The 23,355-nt window shown below is 35.6% G+C and overlaps 1 protein-coding gene across 3 annotated transcripts in view; it reads right to left on the reverse strand.

The window, feature by feature from the left end:
• Positions 1 to 968: 968 nt before the first annotated feature.
• LOC138175774 (L-lactate dehydrogenase B chain) overlaps positions 969 to 23,355 on the reverse strand; it is a 42,633-nt gene continuing 20,246 nt past the window's right edge. For all 3 annotated transcript variants that reach the window (XM_069106232.1, XM_069106230.1, XM_069106231.1), the window contains exons 3-8: positions 19,387 to 19,504; positions 15,532 to 15,705; positions 14,154 to 14,327; positions 12,045 to 12,162; positions 4,702 to 4,825; positions 969 to 1,322 (exon numbers count right to left, since the gene is read on the reverse strand). In XM_069106232.1, coding sequence (XP_068962333.1) covers positions 1,155 to 1,322; positions 4,702 to 4,825; positions 12,045 to 12,162; positions 14,154 to 14,327; positions 15,532 to 15,705; positions 19,387 to 19,504 — 876 coding nt within the window. In that variant the 3' untranslated portion in view covers positions 969 to 1,154. The remainder of the gene's footprint in view (positions 1,323 to 4,701; positions 4,826 to 12,044; positions 12,163 to 14,153; positions 14,328 to 15,531; positions 15,706 to 19,386; positions 19,505 to 23,355) is intronic.

Below are 23,355 nucleotides of genomic sequence, written 5' to 3' on the forward strand. Positions count from 1 at the left end.
AGAAACAAATAATTACTCTGGAAAACAAGGGGCTAAGATTAGTTTAAATAGTAAGCTATTCAAGGACAGTCCCTTGTGCTATATAGTGCTTATCCAGTCAGTCTTTCACAACTGTCTTTCCTCCACCTCCCTCAAACTCCAGCTAAGGGACCCTTTCCTGCCCCCCCAAAAAAGTGAGGTGCAGAAATTCCAACAATTTTGTAGTTCACACTATGTGAATTGGCAATTTATATAGTACAGCAGGTTTCTTTCTTTATGATATCTTCAATTTGCCTTGAGGTTACTTTAGCCAAAGTGTCAGGTACTAAACATCTTGTATTTTGATCTATCTAGCAAACAACCAATAATTCACCCTCTATCCCCACCCTCCTTTCTCATAGTCACAGATTTCTTCCTCATTGCTTCAACTCTTTTTGGTTCTGAAACCAGTCAAAGAGAAATTAGGTCTTAAAAGTATAACAGAGGAGGGGCGGCCAGGTGGCACAGTGAGTCAGTGTCGGCCCCAGCGTTGGGAGACCCGGGATCGGTTCTGGCCTCAAATCAGGTTTCGGCACCCACACAAAAATAACTGGCCGTGTAACCTTGAACAAGTTACTTAACCCCAATTGCTTAAAAAAAAAAAACTATAATAGAGGGCCAATCCAACAAGACTGTTTTTGGTAAGGTTCTGATGAAGAATGTTTCCACCTCAACACCACTTTCATTTCTTTGTAAAGTATGAATTATATTCCAGCTCCATCAGACAAAGCAACATGTGCAAAAAAAAAAAAAAGCAGTGAATAATAGCATTAAAAGCACAATTTGCTTTAAAAAAAAAAAAACAAAGCAAAACCAAACTCTCTGGAGACACAGATTATTTAGCCCAGCAATTACAGCTCTATTTTTAAAAACCATACTATTACCTTAAAAAGAAAAAAAGCTATTTATATAACTGGAAATATTAAAAGAATGTCTCTTGGGGAAGAAAGCACACTTCAGTAGTTTATTTATTGGTTCATGGGTTCATATAGCAAGCTTTTTAATCATATACTTTGATGCTGTGGCCAGAGTTGAGTTCAAGAGAAAAATTCTATCCACCAAGATGGCTAATTACTAAGTGGTCACAGCGATTCATATCATGTTGACTGGGTTTCTACGGAATATTACGATGAATGTTACAGGTCCTTCAGGTCTTTCTGGATGTCCCACAAGGTATCTGCACTCTTCTTGAGTTGAGCTACTTCATCATCTTTCAGCTTCTGGTTGATAACGCTGGTCAGTCCTCGGGCATTCAGAATGCATGGAAGGCTAAGGAATACTTCATTCTCGATGCCATACATCCCCTTTTGGAAACAAATAGTATCTATTAGTCTAAGAAAGACATAAAACTGTAAGCAATGTGAAATATTTTCAAAGCAGTAAGTTCAAAAATTGAACCAATACTGTTTCATTCACCTATTTCAAGAGAAGAAGAGTAATTAGGGTTACTGTGAATTAGATCAAGACACAGAGATCCTGTCCTTAACAAAAGTCCCCTAAGAACACACAAACCTACAATAATAAGCTTGGAGTCGAAGGCTTTGCTTTCAAATTCTAGCTGTTCAAAAACTGCTTGTGTGACCTTGAGCAAATTTCAGTTACTCATTTTTAAAACAAGGGGGTTGAAATAAGAAGCCTCTAAACTTCCAGTTTTAAATCTATAATCCTCTTTTAGTACTGAACTTGTCTATTCATAAAAAAATTGTATCTTACCTGTCCCATGAGAATAAAAAAAAGGAATTTGACTAATTATACTGAAGACCTAAAGAACCAGATTTCCCTTTAAATCCCTCCACTAGAGTGGTGGTGTTTTATACATAGAAATGGGCAGACAGGGGCGGCTAGGTGGCGCAGTGAATACAACACCGGCCCTGGAGTCAGGAGGACCTGAGTTCAAATCCGACCTCAAACACTTAACACAAAATCTAGCTGTGTGACCTTGGGCAAGTTACTTAACCCCAATTGCCCTTCAAAAAGCAAAAAAAAAAAAAAAAAGAAATGGGCAGACAGATAAATCCAATGTTGGGAAATGTACACCAAAGATCTTTGATTATTGTATTCATAGAGTTGCGTATTTTCTCTGTGACTAATTGACTAATGTGTGTATGGGGAAACATAGAACCAATGTGTGTCAATAATAAAAATCTTGTCATAGAATCCCAAAGTTGAAGAGACCTTAGAAAATAGAGATCATTCTGGGCAACTACTATACCTCAGAGACTTCAATCTCCCTTCACTTTGAAATATGGAAGAAGAAAAAAAGGTCAGGTGAACAACCCAGAAAACTGCTACAATCTATCAAAATCAAAGCTAATGTTTCTAATAAATGCACCATTCCATGATTGTACTAATATTAAGGACAGAAAACTCCCACTAGATTTTAACATATTTTCTAATAGGAAGCCATTCAATATTAGCAACAGATGAATTAATTTGCTTGAATTCTAGGCTGTTTTTGCTGTAGATTTCCCTAAGCAAGTGGGAAAGCAGCAAAAATAATGAGTGTTGGGCTAAAACGGTCACTGTTCCATTTAAAATTTTCAATTATGGAAATATAATTGATTTGCTATGATGTGGTTATTACCACTTGAGTCTAAAATGTAGTTCATTGGTTCCCAAATTTTTTTAGTCTCAAGACCCCTTGATACTCTTAAAAATTACTGAGAATCCCTTAAAGACCTCTTGTTTATATGAGTTAAATCTGTCAATATTTTCTGTATTAGAAATGAAAACATTTTAATATTTTTATGAAAACAGTTGAAATCTCATGGATCCCTTGTTTACACTTAGAGAACCACTGGCTTACTATATTGGTCCTAGGAGACTCTCTGAGATACAAAGACATTAAGTGATTTGCCCAGGGTCACACTGCTATTGTTAGAGGCAGGATTTGAATCCAGGTCTTCTTGATTCCAAGTCTACTACTCAATCCCTTATGGCACACTGCTTCTTTCTAAAATATGAACATTACCGTGTTTCCCCGATAATAAGACACTGTCTTATTATTTTTTTGGACAGAAAAACACCAGAGGGCTTATTTTCAGGGGAGGGCTTATTTTAATGAACGTTGACAGCAATTTTAATAAACAGGTAAATGTGAACAAAAAAATGTACCTTTATTCAATAAGCAAATCACTGGGAAAAACAGGATGACACACTCACTGCTGCAGCTCTGATTGGATGCAGCTCGGAGCGCGGCGTGCATTTCACCCGGGGGGGACGGTGCATACAGAGGGTACCGTAATGTAGTGTGTAGCGTGTAGCGCAGGGGATCACCTTCACTACAGTAGCAATCTCAATAGGGCTTTTTTTCGGGGGAGGGCTTATTTTAGAGGAATCTTACACAGTAAGGGGAGGGCTTATTTTCGGGATAGGTCTTATTATCGGGGAAACACGGTAGTAAATAATACAAATGATATTTCCCACTATAATTTTCAAGTCTACCCTTACACCTTGTTTTTCAAGTTTTCCAAGTAATTTTTGTTTTGTAAGATTTTTGCAAAGCTATATTAGTTAAAATAATTACTGAATATGAAAAAGTCTAATTTATTATGCTAAGAAAAATAAGTAGGACCAAAAGAACAATCTATAGAAAACAAAAAGACTACAATGCAAATGAAAAGACCACAAAAAGGGAAACAAACTCTGAATAACTAGAAAACTAAAAATAGTTCAAGAGAATACGTAATGGAACAAACATCTCTCTTCTCACTGGAGAGGCTACTAGGGTAGAATATTGCATACATTGTCAGTTATGGCGACAGTATCCAGTACTTTCTGTTTAATTGGCTTTTCTTTGATACAATTCTAGATAGAGTTCAGGGAGAGTTCAATTCCAAGGTAGAGTAGAGAGGATGGGGTTGGGGGAGTTGTATTCAGAAATTATTATGATGTAAAAATAAAGGGCATCAATTAAACTTAAAAAAGCAAAGACCATGTCTACTAAATCCAGCAAAAATTACTGTCCACCATGTCCTATTATATCATAAAAAGCAGATAATAAAGCAACTATACAAATCGAAGTTAATACAAAGATGATAAGATTAACCACCTGCAAAAATGACCCACTTTAAAAGATGATTTTGTAAATGAATTACTGATAAGATTGATGTGGTGACCTATTTTCTAGAAAAAGGAACACTTCAAAATAAGAATTTGTCAAAGTTTACTATTACTATTCAGGAAAAACTATACACTGACTAGCTGATAGGCTTGTCAAAATAGGACCTCAGATTTATGTCACTATTTACTTCATTCATCTGACTTCCTTCATTCTGACTCTATACTCATTAAATGACATGCTGATGATATTCTGGTTTCATTGAAAGGTGTTTTCAAAGGAAAGAGAAGACACAGACTGATTGGCACAAGCCTTCTGGTCCATGTAAGTTATATCTTTCAGTATAAATGGGCATCATGGACTTATGAGTCTTTTTGGAGTTTGACTATTGTTGTTATCTTTAGGTGGATTAAAACCAAGTGAATATGTAAATCTAAGGACTATATCCTAGATGCTTAATGACAACCTCCATTTCCTACCCCACCCCCTGCCTACCACCTTCCCACCATGGTAAATAAACCCTGTGAAGACTTGTCTGAGAATTCAGACAACTATTGTCCTTGTTAAACATCTCTTAACAGGAAAGAGCAAAATAACATTATTTCTCTGCAAGTTTTTCTTACCTTCACCATAGTGGACACAGGATGAATCCTGGAGAGATTTTTTAACATGGTCTCAATTAGGTCAGCAACACTTAATCCAATAGCCCAGTTGGTGTATCCTTTGAGTTTGATCACTTCATAGGCACTAGAACATAATGAGAGAGAGCATTGAGATAAAATTAAAACATTCCTTAAAATGCAACTTCACATTGAATATGGTTAGACTCAGTTGATATGTTGGCAGCATGCCAACATGCCAGGAGGCAGAACTGCCTGCTCCCCCTACCTCACTCTTTCTTTGTTATAAGAGATGTCTCTCTGGGTAGAAGAGAGGGAAGTATATGTTTGGAGATGAAGGTTATCTAAAAAAGCAAAAGTTATCAATATGTTTTAAATAAAGATGTACCCAGAGAGTTTAACAATTTTGAGTTATGAAATTATAAAGATTATAAATAACTCAGTTTTTTGCATAACTATACATAATTTGGTCAAGAATAATTTCACAGTGGCTCAAAAAGCAAGATAAGTCAAGGGAAATAAAACAGATTTGGAGTCATAGGGCTGAGGTTCAAATGCCAGCTGTGCCCAGCTCACTTTTGTGACCTTGGGCAATTTGCTTATCTCCTCTGAACCTTAGTTTCCTCACTTGTAAAATGAAAGGATTGGACTAGATGACTACTAATAAACCATTCAGCTCTCAGTCTATAATTTCATAACTTTTTTAAAAGTAAATAAAAAAAACATTTACAAGGCAAGGTAAAACTGTGATAAAATAATCACTGCAAATCAGATTCATATACATAAATACCCAAATAGTCATATGTTCAAAAAAGGATAAGAGTAGTGGGTCCATTTTATTTTTCAAATAGAATTAATATTTCCTTTTCTTGAGGCAAAGACCTCACTGTACTTAGGCATATTTGAAACAATTTCCAGCAAGGTGAAATCTTGCCTGACAATCTTCGGTCATTTTGATCTATGCCACAGAAATATACTGGGGAGTTTCAAAATCAAAAGTATAAGGGGAAGTATGGTAGAGGAGAAAAGAATGTTGGGGAGGAAACATCTAGAGTCCAATCCTGTTACTATTTCACTTGGAACTGTGGGAAAATCAACTAATCTCTCTGTGCCTCAGTTGTCTTATCTATAAAGTGGGGGTAATATTTGCATTACCTACTTCATTGGAATATTGCAAGCAAAGCATATTAAAAAGTGCTATGTAAATGTGGGCTATTATGTGGTCAATCAATCAGTCAGTTGATAAACATTTATTAGCATTTATTATGTGTTGGGCACTGTACTAAGTACCAGGATTGCAAGAAAAGGTGAAAAAATGATCTGGTCCTCAAAGAATTCACATTCTAATGGGTGAAGACATAGTGAAGCAATAGAAAATCTAGCACTATAAGATGGTTAAAGATCATTTAGTCCAACCTCCTTATTTTACAAATGAAAAATCTGAAGACCAGATAGCTGAAATAACTTGACCAAGATTACACAGGTAGACAGTAAAAAAAAAAAAAATAAGATGGGGGGGGGCTAGATGGAGCAGTAAATAGAGCACCGGCCCTGGAGTGAGGAGGACCTGAGTTCAAATACAGCCTCAGACACTTAACACTTACTAGCCTTATGACCTTGGGCAAGTCACTTAACCCCTATTGCCCTGTCCTCCCCGCTCCAAAAAGCTTTTTAAAAAAGTGTTTTGAACCCAAGTCTTTGACTTCAAAATAGTAATATGTTGCTACTCTGGAACAGAATGAGGAAACAAGTTCTACACACAGCCTTACCACTAATTACTTGGGTGGGCTTGGGAAGATCTCTTAACCCCTCTATACCTCAGTTAGTCATTAGCTCTAAGGTCCTCTCAGCTAAGGTTCTCTTTTCCACACCAAAATCGGGTTCTTTATATGACAATCTCAGTAATGTAAATGTCCCTAAAATAGCATGTCTCCAAATTTCTAAGGACATGGGCCATGGTAATAGGGATTTGTTGGCTTGGTTATCATAATTCCATAAAAAAAAAATCCAATCAAAAGAATGTTTTTTTTTTTTCATTGCTATCTTATATAAGAGAAAATCTAAACCTTACTCTATGGCAAACAAGTGCAAAGGGATGCAAGACACCAATATTGTTTGAAATTGAGGAAGTAAACTATTTAAATACCTTTAAACAATCAAAACAGGAACTGACCCCTGCCTATGTGACCTGAACTAATTAATCACTCGTTACTTGTTCAAACAGTCAATATCATTATTAAATATGGTATTATAACTTAACAAAGCACTTAGGATCAAAATCACAGAATTTCCCCTTTCAAAGCACCTCAGAAGTCATCAAATCTAATCGATAAATTAACAACAACAAAACTTTACAACACATCTGACAAGAAATTATCCAGTCTTTGCTTGAAGCTTACCACTGAGGGTAAATCCTTATGTTCCCAGGCAAGCCATGCATCTTTTGGTTAGCTATAATTCTTAGAAAAATTTCCCCGTATATGAAAACTAAATTTCAGTCTTTACAACTTCCACACATTGTGCCTAGTGCTGTCCTCTGGGGCCAAGCAGAACAAATCTGATGTAATCCCTCTTTCAGATGATAGCCTTTCAAATACTTGAAGACAGTTGTAACAGCTGCCTCCATCTCCTTCCTCCTCTTGGCCAGATTTCTCTTCTCCAGGCTAAAAATCCCAAGAGTCTTCAAATGATCCTCATATGGCATAATCTGGAGTCACTTCAATATTACTGCCCTGCTTGCCTTCCTTTGAATGTTCTCCAGGTTATCACTGTCCTTCCTATATAACTAAATCAACCAATTAGTCCTTCAATTGATCAGCTTGATTGGGCTTCAAGTCCACCAAATTCCACAAATCTTGGTCAAAATGATGCTACTGTGCTATCTCCATCTTTCCCCCATTAGAATGAGTGACTTGATCAAATGCTTTGCTAAAATATTCACCAACTCCACCTATAGTCTTGCTCCAATCTACCAGTCTAATAAACCCGTCAAAAAGGGAAATGAAGTTAGCCTGACATAAACTGATCTTGACAAAACCACTGGCTCTTTGTGATTACTGATTTCTTTTCTAGCAAGTAACTAATGATCCCTTTAGTAAAATGCTCTGAAATGATGATTTTAATCAAAGTCAAAATCATTAAGCCATAGTTTGTAGACTCCATTCTTTTCCTTTTGAAAATCAGGACACCAGGACAAGTGTCATGGTCTATCTCCTATTCTCCATCATCTTGTGCTTTGTTTTTAATTCTGTGTTTTCAAAGAATGAATATTGCTCAAAGGAAAAAGGAAAAAGTTGTAATCTTACAGAGTGAACTTCAATGACTATGAGAAAAAATTGCAGCATCTATTGGTATAGGAAAGTCAAGTGTTTTGAAGATCATTCAAGATCATAATGAAACAGGATCAGTGTCACTGAAGTACAAAGAAAAATGATGTCAAAGAAATGAAAACAATGCCAAGAACTGAAAGACCACTGCCAAAAAAAAAACAGCTCAATTCATCCTCCAAGAACAAGTAGACCTTCAGAAAGACCTGGAAGCTAGAGGGGCTGATATTGATTCCTTTAGAGAATGGTGTAGGCTTCTTGAAGTTGGAAAAACTCAAGATGGTTTAAAACAACAACAGCTGCTAACTGTTACTATGAAGAAAAAACATTGGCCATGGGACAAGACGATGCAAATTAGAATACTTAAACATTGGAAAAGGACAGTTTTTATTGTTAAAACTCCCCTTTTCATTCAAGAGTCTATTAAAACCACTCTCAAAAAAAAGTTTCGGTGAGCCTGCAAGATCTGGGCATCTTAATTACACTGTAAGACATACACCCCAAAATACATTTTGAGATTTTTTTTTTATTTTTAGTGGGTCTACAAGTCTTGTCCTTAATGATGATTAATGTCCTTAATGAACTCTAATATATTCATCTACTTAGAGGTAGAAATTTCCAAATGGAGATGTAATATTGCAACATAATCTTATACTATCCTACATTTAACAAAATGATTAAGGAATTTGTCAAAAGGTTCAGTGACTTAGAATTCACCTTATTTAAACTCTATTGAAAAAATGCACTATAATCAAGGCTAGATATAGAAAAATGATTTGTTTGTAAAAAAAAAAAGGACCTTCAATATCTAATATAAAGAAGTTTAAATTTGATGATGAAGAATTAAATAGGAGTCAAAATCTTTTGAATTCAAATGCCAAATCATGTAAAACAAGTAAATGCAGCAAAAGGGGGAAATGTTGCATAAAATGTTGTAAATTTTATTGTTCAAGAAAATAAAGTTAATTATTTTACTTTTTTGCCAAGATTTTGTGCATATGAACAACTGATAGAGAAATGCACTTTTGCTGCAGTAGAGAGGTTGGGACTATGAACGTGAAATTCTGTATATATTGTTAGATGTGGTTTCTGTGTAAATGAATTTGCTTTGCTTAAAAAAACTTTTCTTTGTTATAAGAAAAGGTTAGGGGCGGCTAGGTGGTGCAGTGAGTAGAGTACCGGCCCTGGAGTCAGGAGGACCCGAGTTCAAATCCAGCCTCAGATACTTGACACACTTACTAGCCGTGTGACTTTGGGCAAGTCACTTAACCCCAACTGCCCTTCAAAAAGCAAAAAAAAAAAAAAAAAGGTTAAATGTGGATGAGGAAAGGGTTATGGGGAAAGTGTTGGTATTCATATAAAAGTCAACAATAAAACTTCAAAAAAGAAAATTATTACTTATCTATTCTTTCAAAGGACCCTTTGGAATGTTTTCTCCTAATTTCAGGTACATGTCAAACTATACTTGGCTTTCCTTTACTTTTTTATCACGTTCTAAGATGAGGAGTCATTGCCCTACAAAGTATTTACATTTCTACTCTAGCAACCAGTTCCCCCTTTATTAATAGGAATCAGATCAGAGATAGGAGCTTCCCCTTACTGATTTCTTCAATTTTTTAACAATAAATTTATCAGGGCAATTCAATAAATGAGTAGTTGTTCTAATTTTGACAGAGAAGGTTTTAGTAGATATACAGATTATTTAAGTCACTACCATGCCATACCTCTGGGCCACGACCTGTGATCCCTTTATACATTCTTCATCTAGTTCTTTATTTACAGGGGTTCCATATTATATTTCTAAACATATTGTTTCTATCTCTTCCTCTGTTCATTGTTGCCCACACTATTCTTATCACACTACTCCTTTATGGTTCTTGGATTTCCTTATGAGGGTATATATTACCTTGATATAAAATGGTATTACCACCACCTCAACCCTGACTTTTGCCTATCCAATTCTTTTTTAATATATGTCCATCCAAAGGCATAATCCATTCACAGGTTTCAAGCCATGGAGTAAGTGATTTGCATGAGATCAGCTTTTCCTCTTTGCTTAGTATTTATCACCATGTTTAGTATTTATCCTGTTTGCATTTGCAAATACAGATCTGAGGTTATGAGTTTTTATTGCTATATTCTTCCTTGGATTCTGTCTTCAATGAATTTCTGAATATTTGAAAATATCACCTGAAAATAATATCCTAATATCTTCAGAACCCAGAATTCAAAGTATTTGGTAATGCTTTATAGCAGTATCACCTATGCCCAAACTAATAATCAGAACGGAGAAAGGGTCATGAAGTTTCACAAATTTTGGAAGATTTTCTATTACTTCATGGATTCAGGGACCAAGAAGTAAGCAGATCTATTATAAGGTTGACACATAGCCTGCCTCAGAACCCCTTATCAGGGAGTCATCAACCTCTGCTACTTGTCCCTATTTCCTTTGACCCATACTGGATATTTTCATCTAACAGAACTTGTGGATATATGTCATCATTCACTGGAGGACAAAGCAGTTATTTCCTTCTCAGAAGGTCCAGATCTCTCCCCTCTGGGAAGAGCCTCTTCTCTGTTACTTAGGTCCAAATATTCAATGACCTCTCTTCTTCCCTTTCTCTTCTATGTGACATTCTTCCACTTGCCAATGTGCTGACACAAGTCAAAAATCCCCTATGTTTGTTCAAATAATTTTCTTTTTTCTTTTAACAGTGAAACCTTTCTTAATTTTTAAAGGAATACTTCATTCTTATCTGCTCATTCATTGAACTCTTTTTAAGTTTCTCTTCTAGGAGAGAATACAACCTTTACTTTGAGCATATATGAATCACTTGGCCATGGTACAAATCTAAGCATCATCATCATCACCATCTTTGTCACAGTTAACATTTACATAGTGCTTACTATGTGTCAGATGCTGTGTTAAGCATTTACTACTATTATGTAATTTGATCCTGACCACAACCCTGGGAGGTAGGTCCTATTATTATCCCTATTTTACAGAAGAAACTGAGGCAAATAGAGGTTAAATTACTTGCCCAGGGTCATCTAGCTGGTAAAGTCTGAGGTGGTATTTGAACTCAGGTTTTCCCAACTCCAGACCCTTCAATTCTAGCCTTAGTGCCACTTAGCCACTTCGTTATAAATGTCACTACAAAATTATCCCTGATCTCCATACTTTTTGAAAATGAGAGCCTCACTCTGGTATTCTTTTTTTTAAGCCCATATAATCAACAAAACAATAAGTCAAACCCTGATTTGTTACACTTGCCAATTTCAGAGTTGTAAATTCAGACTGAAAAAATTAACAATCAATTCTTGCAGGCCAGTATGAGCTTTCTCCAGCACACCCCTAGAAGGAACAAATACATCATCTAGTCCCACTCCCTAATTTAATACATAGGGAAAGAGAAACCTAGAGAAGTGAGGTAATTTACTCAAGTATGACTCCTACTCTAGTGCTGTTTGCAGTATTTCTCACTTGATAAAAGAATTCCACAAGAAAGGCAATGTTCCTATTACAGGTTTCATTAAATAAGCAGTGGAGGGGCGGCTAGGTGGTGCAGTGAATAGAGCACTGGCCCTGGAGTCAGGAGGACCTGAGTTCAAATCCGGCCTCAGACACTTAACACAAAAACTAGCTGTGTGACCTTGGGCAAGTCACTTAACCCCAATTGCCCTCCAAAAAGCAAAAAAAAAAAAATAAGCAGTGGAAGTGCTTCCAATCTTACCTCACTGGTTGCATATAGCAGCAAGAGAGGATGCCAATTTGATGGGTGTGAAGTGGTACCTCAAAATTGTTTCAATTTGATTTTTGACTATTTGTGAGATTAACCCTTTCCCAAGTGATTACTGAAGAATGAATAATCTATAATCTCGAATCCAGCTTGGTATCCTATATGCTTATGGCTCTAGGTAACTGAGAAGACAACCAAAATAACTCTATACAAATCTACCCAGTGGGCAGGTAATGGACAATAAATCAAGGAACCAAGGGGAACTACCATGTCGACAGACCTTTCAATCACCAGCTTATGAACTTCCTTCCAGTTTTCACTGTCATTGTCAGTTCCCATTTCTGGATTCAGGTCTTGGAGGGAAACACCAGCCACATTCACTCCACTCCACACGGCCACTGCGTGAAAAACAGGAAGAAAGTCTTTATTTCTTATTTTAATTGCTGCAACTTTACGTTTTCGGTAAGTTATGACTGCACTGAAGCTGAGATCTAGTGACATGATGGTAGCCCTTAGACCTACAGTAGAGATTCTGAAGAGGCTGACTTTTTCTTGTATTTTAAAAAAATTTCATGAATTACCTTTAATACTCAAAATTTTTCACCAAAGGGCTGCCCCAAATTTAAGGAAGTTTTTAGTTCATATTCAGACAACATGAAATCTTTCAGGTTACTTTATAGAAGATTAATGAAGAGAATGAGGAAAACTAGCTCTAGTTTAGCCTAAACTTTTGTTTTGAAGCCTTTGGAACCCTCTTCTCCATCAAAGGTTAGACAACAGAAGTTGAGGATGCTCTTTTCATTCCTATGCCTCCTCCCTGGAGTGGATTTCAGAAACATTGACGTGGGGTCCAGATCATTATCACTTCCCTCTAAGACCATTAAGAGTCTTATCTAGCCTGGATCTGAATGAAAACTCTGAGGAGACTGTAAGGACCTGGAATGGACTCTCTATGGGCCTGAACTTACATGTTCTGACTATGAAGTTCATAGAGTTATAATTAGGGGTATAGAGGTAGGCAAAGAATGATCTCACCTACTGCAGGTCACAATGATGGCCTCTTTAGCCCAGAATATGTTCTTCCTTTCCCAGAATATTATAAACTGATCTGAATTTGTTTTGGTGCCCTTCTTGGAGAGTCAGGTTATTGTTGTTGTTTTAAATAAAAATAACCATGTCTTTAATCTTATGTTTTTTCTCTCTAACTCTACTTCATTATGAGGCATATGGATGAGGCATTAAAATGTGTAGATGGTAGCATGTAACAATTTCAAGGGAAATTTTACATTACCTCTGTCACTGAAATTAGTGAAAACTTCACATGTACATTTTAGAAAAAAACTATAACTTTCCAATGAATTAATACTAAAATCATATTATATTATATTGTTGGTCACTTCAATCTTTTGTAACAGATATACAAATCTGATGGATGCCTATTCAGATTTATTGAATATTATAATATTGTTATATATTATAGTACATTATTATTATTATCATTGAATATTTATCAATATTCCCAAAAATCTATGCAGTAATTTTTTTTGGAATGGCAAAAAGAAGTATTTAAATTTCATCTGTCAAATCAAATCTCCATTTAGTTCCTCAGAGACTTGATGGTTGGACAATAACTACATTGAAATATTTAGAATAGCTTTTTATTGACTTAAATTTTTTTTAATGCTATCAAAGCATAACATACTACCAGTTCAATTCCTTTATACTTTCTAATGTGTACCCATATTCTTTTTTTAACTAAATTTCTAATGAAAGTAAATACCCCATTGATATTTCCAGGTACATATTTGCAGTATTGCTCAAACACTTTAGGGTAAATGAATGATATTATATAGTTGTAAGGACAGAGTGTACATTTGTCTACAGGAAAGGATAGTAGAGAAAATTTATTCATCTTTATTGATGGATTAATACAATGTCCCTCAGTCACATTGTAAAGAATGACATTCCAAAAGGCTCTTAAGTACTTTATATGGTAATAAAAGTTTCATATTATTCTTTGTCTGCATATAGACCACTGACACATGATATTTCATATTTGACATTCCTTCCCATCCACTTACAGTTGAGGATAGGAGAGGTTAAAAGTCACTCTGTGAAGTAAATATAGATCATTTGTCAGTCCTTAACTCTGAACCTTGCCTCAATATCATAAGAAAACAAAACAGGGGAGTAGCTAGGTGGTACGGTGAATAGAGCACTGGCCCTGGAGTCAGGAGGACCTGAGTTCAAATCCAGCCTCAGGCATTGAACATTTACTAGCTATGTGACCTTGGGCAAGTCACTTAACCCCAATTGCCCTGCCTTCCTCCCCTCCAAAAAAAAAGACAAAAAAGAAAACAAAACAGATTTTTTTGTAGTTGTTCTTTACCACTTGAGTCCCCATGTTCTCCAAGGATCCAGCCATGGCAGCTGCTTGGATGGATGCCAAGTTTTTCAGACATAAGATAGCGGAATCTGGCAGAATCCAGATTGCATCCACTACCAATCACCCGGTGCTTTGGCAGGCCACTCAGTTTCCAGGTGACATAGGTCAGGATATCCACTGAGAAAAAACAATGTCATAAGTGACCAAGAAATATATTCATGATTAGTTCATTGCCATGCCCTCTCCCAAAGTGAAAAATGGTTACAAAAGAATAGCTAATATATTCTGTAATTTTTTACCTTTATACTTTTGCTCACACTGTTCACAAGTAGAATGTCCTTCATTCACTTCCTTTCTCCTCTCTCAATGAATTAGTATCCATCCTTTGAAACTCAACTCAAACACTACTCTTGCAAGTCACCTTCCTTGATTTATCTCCCCATGTCACCCAAGTTGGTAATTGCTTCTTTTTCTCTCTCACATTCATTTTACATCTTTCTGATGCACTCACTATATATTATTTTGCAATTATTTATATGCATGCTTGCATTATGGGACACATGTATATTTTCATATTCCCCTAAAAGATTCTAAACACCACAAAAGCAGGAACTGGGCTTTACCTAACCTTTGGATCTCCTTCAAAGCTTAGACAATGATCTTTACATGACAGGTTTTTAAAAAGGTATTTGAGTGTTTTGTTAATCTCAGTGTGAAAATGCTATCAGAGAAGGACAAGGCTCTTAAGGAAGAAGTTTTCCATATATTTGGAATAAGATTAAAAAATGAATATGCATAGGAGTGATGTTAAAAAAGAAGGGCATCAATATTTTTTTTTAATAGAAGTCATTGTCTTTCAAAATTCACCTCTGTCAAGTCTTTTCAGATTTGCAGCCAGTAGGAACATGAAATTCATTGTGTTCCTCAAGACAGAAGAGCAAGATAGTGAAGTGAAATAACTTGTTACCAATTAAGGTTGGAGCTTTCTAATGTTTTCTTATATATAACATTACACAAAATTTTTTTTTGAGACTTAAAGGTGTGAATGGTCAATAAAAACATACCAGGACTGAGAGAGGAAACCTTTAATGTCCCTACTCCTAGAAGTCACAAGTTGTCATTTTGTAGGCTAACCATGGTGTAAAGTAATGTAATATAACTTGTTTCCTAATGAAAGGCAAACAAGGAATAACCGATCAAGGGTTTGGATGTCAGAAAAACTTGATTTTTTCCCATTTAGGCTCACTACTGTATGTCTTATACACTTACTAACACAGATTTAATTAAAAAGTAAAAGTAAAAAAAAGCCTTAGGAACTTAGTGAATCAAGTTAAGGAAAGTTAAGGTGTTATATTTAGAGAAGTTAAGGTGCTATATTTACCTGGGTTGGAAACCACAATTATGATACAGTCTGGGCTATACTTTACAATCTGGGGAATAATAAATTTGAAGACATTCACATTCCTCTGCACCAGATTGAGGCGACTCTCTCCCTCTTGTTGGCGGACTCCTGCAGTCACTACAACAATCTTGGAACCAGCAGTGACAGAGTAATCTGTAAGGAAAAAACAGAGGGTTAAAATGATTATATTTTCAAATTAACTATTGGCACCTATAATATAAGAAGGAGCTCAATAAATGTTTCACGAATGAATTAATGAACCATAAGAAACATTTCCCAATAACTTTGTACTCTGTAATGGGATTTTCCTACAAAACTCCACGAAACAAGACCAAGGAAGGAATGGCTTTAAGATTTGTATTTTTTTTTTATTTTTGAAAATGACCTGTCATTAAATTTTTTAAAATAAGTTAATAGTCATACATTAACCCTGAAGGCATACTAATAGTTGGAAGATTAGAAGATCTTCATTCAAAAGGTTTAATAAAAAGACCTCAGAGCAAGAAAAGTCTTCAGAAGTCACTTTCAGTGATTTTGTCAGTTATAGCAGAATTAAGGAAGAGTCACATTCAGTCAAATCTTTATCATTCTGAAAGGACACAGCTCATTCCACTTTTCAATAGTTTTTAGAAAGTTTTTCCTACATTGATCCCAAATGAGTGCCTCTTCAGCTTCTTCCCATAGTTCCCTTTAGGACCAAGAAGAAGGCTAAGCAGTTTTCCATATAATAGCTATGCAAATAGTTAAACAAGGCTATCTCCTCAAAAAACCTTCTTCTTCCCTCTTAAACACCCCAGTTCCTTCAACTAGTGGTCCTCATATAGCATGATCCTAAGACCCTTTTCCATTGTAGTTTCGCTCCTCTGGATAATCCCTACTATGTCAATGGCCCTCCTAGAATGTGCCACAAAAAAACTACACACCACACACCAGATGTGGTTTCACCACAGTAAAATGGGGCTATGACCTCCAGTGTTAAGCAATCACTCAATTAAATGTTTCAAAGGCACTTGTTGGGACTAGATTGCTTCCATTAGATAAAAGGTTTCCATTAGATAAAAGGCTCCAAAACCTCTGTAATTCAAGAGAACCACCCTCTTGCAGACACAACAGTTTCTTCATTTATAAAACGAAAGAGTTGAACTCAATAACTTCTAAAGTACTTTTTCTAGTTCTAAATTGTTTCTTCAAAGAGCTCTACTGAGTCATTTATCATTCCTGTCTTCTACTTTGGGGCTTCTAATCTATAGTTCTACTCTGAGAGGGTAGAAGGGAAAGATTCAACCTAGACTTCTTCTGTTAGTGAGGGGATTCTGAAGTATCTTGAAATTTAGTTCATTAAAAATCAGATTACCTTATTAAATACTTTCCAATGAGACACAAATGTAGAATTGTGGATGTAGACATCTTGGACATCACATTCTTACAAACGAGGAAACTGAGATCTATCCACCTATCCATTATTTCTTTAGAACTATTTCTTTTATATTTCTAATCAAGTTTTATTTTAGTTTTCAAATATCATCATTTCTCATATAATTTTGAAGCTTTTGCCTTCTACTGCTGGGGAATAACTTTATTTTCCCCTTTAGATTTATTTGATTCATTTCAAATTAGGAAAAAAAATTTGATTTTGTATTTTTATGGCCTTTTTCCAAAGTATATTTATTTTTGGGTGGTGGCTAAATATCAAAAGATATAAGCATAGATCTTCTGACCTGGAAGAGGTACTATGAGTCACCTGGTAAGGTTATATTTTGGAAATTAGAAAATTCAGATATCAACTAATTCCAGCTGATAATCTTGAAAGAGGCATCCATCATGGTCAGGGAAACTTTTGCTCTTGGAAGAACTACATAAATGAACCAGTCTTTAGCAGAAAACAAATACTATGCTCTAGCCAAGTGGCTAGCGCTGTCAAGGATTCTAAATCTAAACTATATTCTACTTTTAAGGGATTTCTTTGAGAAAGGGCAAAGGATCATAAAATTAAAAGATTCGTAGTGGAGAGTGAGAGGATAATAAAGTAGTGAAAATAATTTTTTTCCAAATCACAGAATATAAATATAAAAATGAGAAAGAGAATGGGAATGAGAAAAATATTCATTACAAAGTCAGTTGGTGCAAAGTTTTTATGAGATCTTGAGGAAAATCACTATATTTAACTAGGCACATTTTGTTAATAATATTAAATATTAAAATAATTGAGCTGATAGCTCAACTCTCCTCTCACCATGATCAGTCTCCCTCCAGATAAGTGTTCTTTTCTTCCTCTCTCAATATCACCATCAATCAACAAATATTTATTAAGCATCTACTGTGTGGAAGGCACTGTTCTATGTATTGAGGAATAAATACAGATAAAATATGAAATAATCCCTACACTTACAGAGCATGCAGTCTAATGGAAGATCAGTATGTATAAAAATAGATGCACAACTATAGGTGAATAAAGACAAATATATACAAAGTAGTTAAATACAAGGTAGGGAAGTGGGGAACTAGCAAATGGAGACCATGGATTGAGAAAGGTTTCATGTAGAAGATGGTGCTTTAGCTGTGTCTTAAAAGAAAATGGGGATTCTAGAAGGTGGTACCTTCTAGCATGATGGAATGGAATATAGCAAAAGTAATGGAATATCATTGTTTGAGCAACAGAAAGAAGGCCAGTTTGTTTAGATTGTGGAGTGAAGGGCTGGGGGTAATATCCAATAAAGACATAGTGATAGGCTGGATACAAACTTTAAATGGCTTTAAAAGCTAAACCAAGGAGTTTATGTTTGATTCTAAAGGCCACAGAAAGTTACTAGAGTTGACTAAATAGGGGAGTCACACAGTCAGAACTGTGTTTAAGGAAAAGTATCTAGTGTGGAAGATGGACTGAAGTGGGGAGAGACTTGAGGCAGGGAGGGCACTGCAATAGTCTAGGTAAGAGGTGATGAAGACATGAACTAAGGTGGTCGCCAAATGAATAGAGAGAAGGGATTGGTTGTGAGAGATGGTGTGGAGGTAGAAATGGCAAGATTTGTAGCTGGCATTTGCAGTGAGGGAGAGTGAGTCAAGGAGAAGTATTATTATGAATCTGAGAGACAAGAAGGAATGCTGATTGCTTTGACAGAAATAGTAAAGTCTGAAATAGGGGATGATTTGTAGGGAAAGATCATGAGTCTGATTTTGGGCAGATTGTGTTTGAGATAGCTATAGGACATCCAGTTTGAAATGTCCAACAGGAAAATGTCATAAACTAGAGCTATATTTATAGATCTGTGGGTCATCTGCATAGAGATGATAGTAAAAATATGGGAGCTGCTGAAGTTATTGAAAGTTCATAACTCTCAATAAGAACAGACTGCCTAGGACAGAAACTTGGGGAACAGCCACAGATAGAGGGCATGAAATGATGAGCTAGCAAAAGAAAGGAGCAGCTGAACAAATAGGAGGTGGAGAAAGGTGGCGGGGGTATCAGGAATACCCAATCAGGAGAGAGTATACAGAAGAGCTTGGTCAAGAAGAATTAGGACTGAGAATGACCATTAGATTGGGCATTTAAGAGACTATTGTTAACTTTGGAGAAAACAATTTCAGCTGAATGATGTCAGATTACCAAGAAGTTGAGCAGTGAATGGGAGAAGAGGAAGTGGAATCAGTGAGGACAGAAAGCTTTTTTTCAAGAATTTGGCTGAGAAAAGGAAGAAAGATACAGCACTAACATGAGGAGATCTCAGGATATAGTGAAGGTTTTTAAGGATGGGGAAGGACATCTATTCTATGTTTTTTAAATTATGAAAAATTCATTTACAGTATCAACATATAGTAATACAGATTTGAAACTACCTTTATCAGCCACAATTTTAGGAGTCTGAAGAAATAAGCTCCCATGCTGCAGATCCATCATTTCTCCTTTAAGTTTGTCTTCCAAAACATCAACAAGGGCAAGTTCATCGGCAAGACTCTACAAATACAAAAGCAGGCCTTTTAATAACAAAATATTAAGAAAATCCAGTCTTTGCCCTGGAAAGATTTTGTCTCTGAAGCTGTGCGATAATATCTAAGAACTAGGTGAAATATAAATGGTCATCTGGTATTTTGCTTACCTCAAAGGATCATAGATTTTGAGCTAGAAGGAACCTCATGGATCTAATTTGACCCCTTAATTTTACAGATAAGATAACTGAGTGTCAGAAGTATAGTCACTTTCCCAAGGTCATACAGGTATATTAAGTGTTTAAACTGGGATTTAAATTCATATCACCTGCCTCCAAATTTAGTCCCATATATATATAAAATTCCATTTATATTTAATGCCATTTCCTACTTCTATGATGAGAGTACTTAAATACTATTAACACACTATTCATTGTATGTCTTTGTTTAAGAAACTTCATAATTTCAAAACAATATGAGAAGAAAAGCATTTCTTGTTGATTTAGCAAATTTCTGAGATTAAAAAACCTGAGTATTAAATTATACATATTAAGACTTGAGAATTGAGATTTACATTACCCTTTAAACTACTGCAAGACTAATAAGGAGAAATAAAATATATAAAAAGTTATTATAGCACTGTTACAACCTGAAAATGGGCCCTGATAGCATAATATTATATTTTTTAAGAGACTGAAAGAGACTAGTCAATTCAGCTTACAGATGAAGAAGCTAAGATGCAGAGAGGTGAATGAAGAGTTTTCCATTAGATCACATGGTTACATAAGCAGAGCCAACTGTTAGGTCCTCTAGTGCTCTTTCCATTTCATTACCTTGTCCCTTGGCAGAAGAAGTGATTCAAGTCAACTTGAATGTTGTATCTAAATAAGCTAAATTTGGTCAACATGCCATTATGCTTAGAGTAGATTATTTGGATTTGCTAATATAGGTTGTTTGGCTTAAGTTCCTTCAGGATTTCACATCGTTTTATGGAAAAACCTTACTAATTCTAGCAAAGCTGATTTCTAATTCTGACAAATACTGCCTCAGCTAATTACTAGAATACCTTAGAATTACAGATCATCCAGACAGGAATTCATTTTAAAATATTTACTTATTACATCAGGGTGTAATAGCACATTATTCAGTTCCAAATATGTACCTACAGCTTTAGTGGGAGCTAGGTGGCACAGTAAAGTACCAGATCTGGAATCAGGAAGATTCATTTCCTCGAGTTCAAATCAGGTCTCAGACATTTACTAGCTGTGTGACCCTGGGCAAGTTACTTAACCTTGTTTGCCTTAGTTTCCTCATCTATAAAATGAGCTGAAGAATGAAATGGCAAACCATTTCTGTATCTTTCCCAAGATAACCCCAAATTGGGTCATGAAGAGTCAAACATGACTGAACAACAAAACCTAAAGCTATGAAACAGCATTTCTTTTTAAATGTTAATTCATATTTTTCACTAATTTAAATTGGCCCTCTCTAACACAAATTTTATTGTGTTTCTTATTTTCCTTTTGTAATCACCAAATAGTAACCAAGCTTAAAATGGAAGTTACAAAAGAAATAGAAAAGAAATGTAGATGAGTTTCCACTAATTCTAATAGGTCCACTTTTCCTTTTTATCTAAATTTAAGGAAATTCCAAAAATGAATTTAGAAGAGCTACTCCTTAAAGCTTGAAGACACTTAAATTAGAAACTTGGGAAGAATACACTGTGGTGGAACGTGAGACCCTTTTCAGATTTCAACATGAAGGAAATTGTCATGCCTTGCCCTAGAGATGAATTTAGTCCGGAGGGGATGCCACCAGTCTGGATAGGACAAGTTCCCTTAGCCATGTCCAATAATTCAGGAAAGTATGACCTCTCCTAAAATTATCCCAAGCCTGGAGTACTCCACTGAGACTAAACGGCTTCAATAATGACTTATTTCCAGGTATTTGAATTTACTATAGTGTACTAGTTCCCAAAAAGGGAGGTAAGGAAGGGAGAATTCATATGTACATCAAGCATTTTTGCTTTTATCATTATTTAACTCCAACAAATATTCAATGTGATTCAGTATGTCAACATAATAAACCTATGTCATGTAAACTGAGCAATATTTTGTACTTATTCTTTATTCATTGAAAGATGCTACAAATGTACAATAAGACCCAGAACTGAAGATGTGGAAGAGAGCAAAACTTTAGGAAATTACAGTGTTTTAAAATGATCCCAAATGTTTCTCTGAAACAAAGGCTCATCTTTGTAACGCCAGTATTTTCCTGGTCATGCTGTATGGTTGTGAATCATGATGGTTCAGTTGAAGTTGGGGATCGACCACAGGGCAATGGAGAGATGGATAGTGGATATGAGCAGGCCGTAACCCATTGTAAATGAAAACCTGCTCAAAAGAAGGTCAATAAAGAATGGTCTTTAAAAAATGAATGAGTGACCAAGGGAGAGGGAGAGAGACAGAGAGAGATGGGTCCAACACAGAGCAAGAGGGAGGGATAAGTAATGTTCAGAAGTCCACATGATCCACTGGTAGCCACATGATTTCAAAAGGGCTTAGAGGAATGTCACACCTTAGATGAGCATGAGTGGATAAGTATCATTAGAGGAAATGCCCACATTGATGATATGCTCCATTTAAGTATAGAAGTATATAGTAGTTATACGATCTGAAACCAAAATGCCCTTAACTCTCTATGTTGTTCAAGGTCACACTGCATATAAAAAATCAGAGTTACAACTAGCTCTGGAAAGATAGATGGGAACCAGATTGTTCAGGTCATATAAATGCCCTAAATGTATTATTTCAAGATGTATATGACTCAATAAGACAGCCTGATACAGCAGAAACCACACTGCATCTATTATTAGAGAGACTGAGCTCTTTCTTTTTTCAATGATTTTGTTCTATTTTCAACATTTGTTCTTTTACTATTTCTGGATAATTTGGTCAATTCAGCATCTTACAATTGGATTTCTTTCTCTAAAATGCCATTTTTAAATTAAAACATTTAAATTTAACTTAAAGTATGCTATATGTACTGCATTGCAGCCCTGGGTCCAATTAGGCAAATTCTTCATTTATTTTGTTAAAAAAAAAAAAGGGGGGGAACACAAAAGCACTAAAATAATAGACCACTTGATAATACTCATGGTGCTCTGTCAAGAAACTGAGCAGTAATGAATGTTAGCTTATTTTAGTAGCACCACATGTGTGATGGTGAAGATAAAAAAGAGCAAAAGAATGCAGGCTTTAAGCGCAAGAGGATGTCACATGATCTTAGATCCTGTTCTCCTGTTTCAGTGGGTGTGAAAAAAATTGGCTGAGAAATTCATACTCAGCAACCAAGGAAGGAAGAGATTCAGCTCTTTAAAAACATCGCTGAAGTTCTGAATTTAGATGCACATACACTAATTAAAATTCTAGACAGCCTACAGTCACACAAATAGAAAACGTGATTCGGTACTAAAATCTTTTGGGATTTAAATAAATCATCCCTTTACTCCTAAATTTAATCGCCTGTTAATTCATATAGCTAGGAAATGTGTGTGTGTGTGTGTGTGGTATCCGTACCTATGTACCCATATACACACATACATTTATAGTTATACACACACATATATTTATGTGTTTATGCTACCAAAATATTATTTATGTTACCAAAATATTGTTTGAAAGACTAATAATTCAAGCTTTATTGCAGGAGTGGTCATTTTGTTACTAAGAAACGAGGTTATTAGCCATGATACTAGTGGTATGGATCTTGGTAAGTGGTGATTAAAATGACTTTTTTCAAACTATTTAGCCCCAATGTAGACCAGACTTTAGCTTTACAATCTTTCCCTTTCTTCTCTACAAGACTTATGGCTTCCAG

The sequence above is a fragment of the Petaurus breviceps genome, unplaced genomic scaffold (assembly GCF_028583685.1).
Source record: "Petaurus breviceps papuanus isolate PSGF00001 unplaced genomic scaffold, PetGlider_PUasm1.0 79, whole genome shotgun sequence".
NCBI lineage: Eukaryota > Metazoa > Chordata > Mammalia > Diprotodontia > Petauridae > Petaurus > Petaurus breviceps.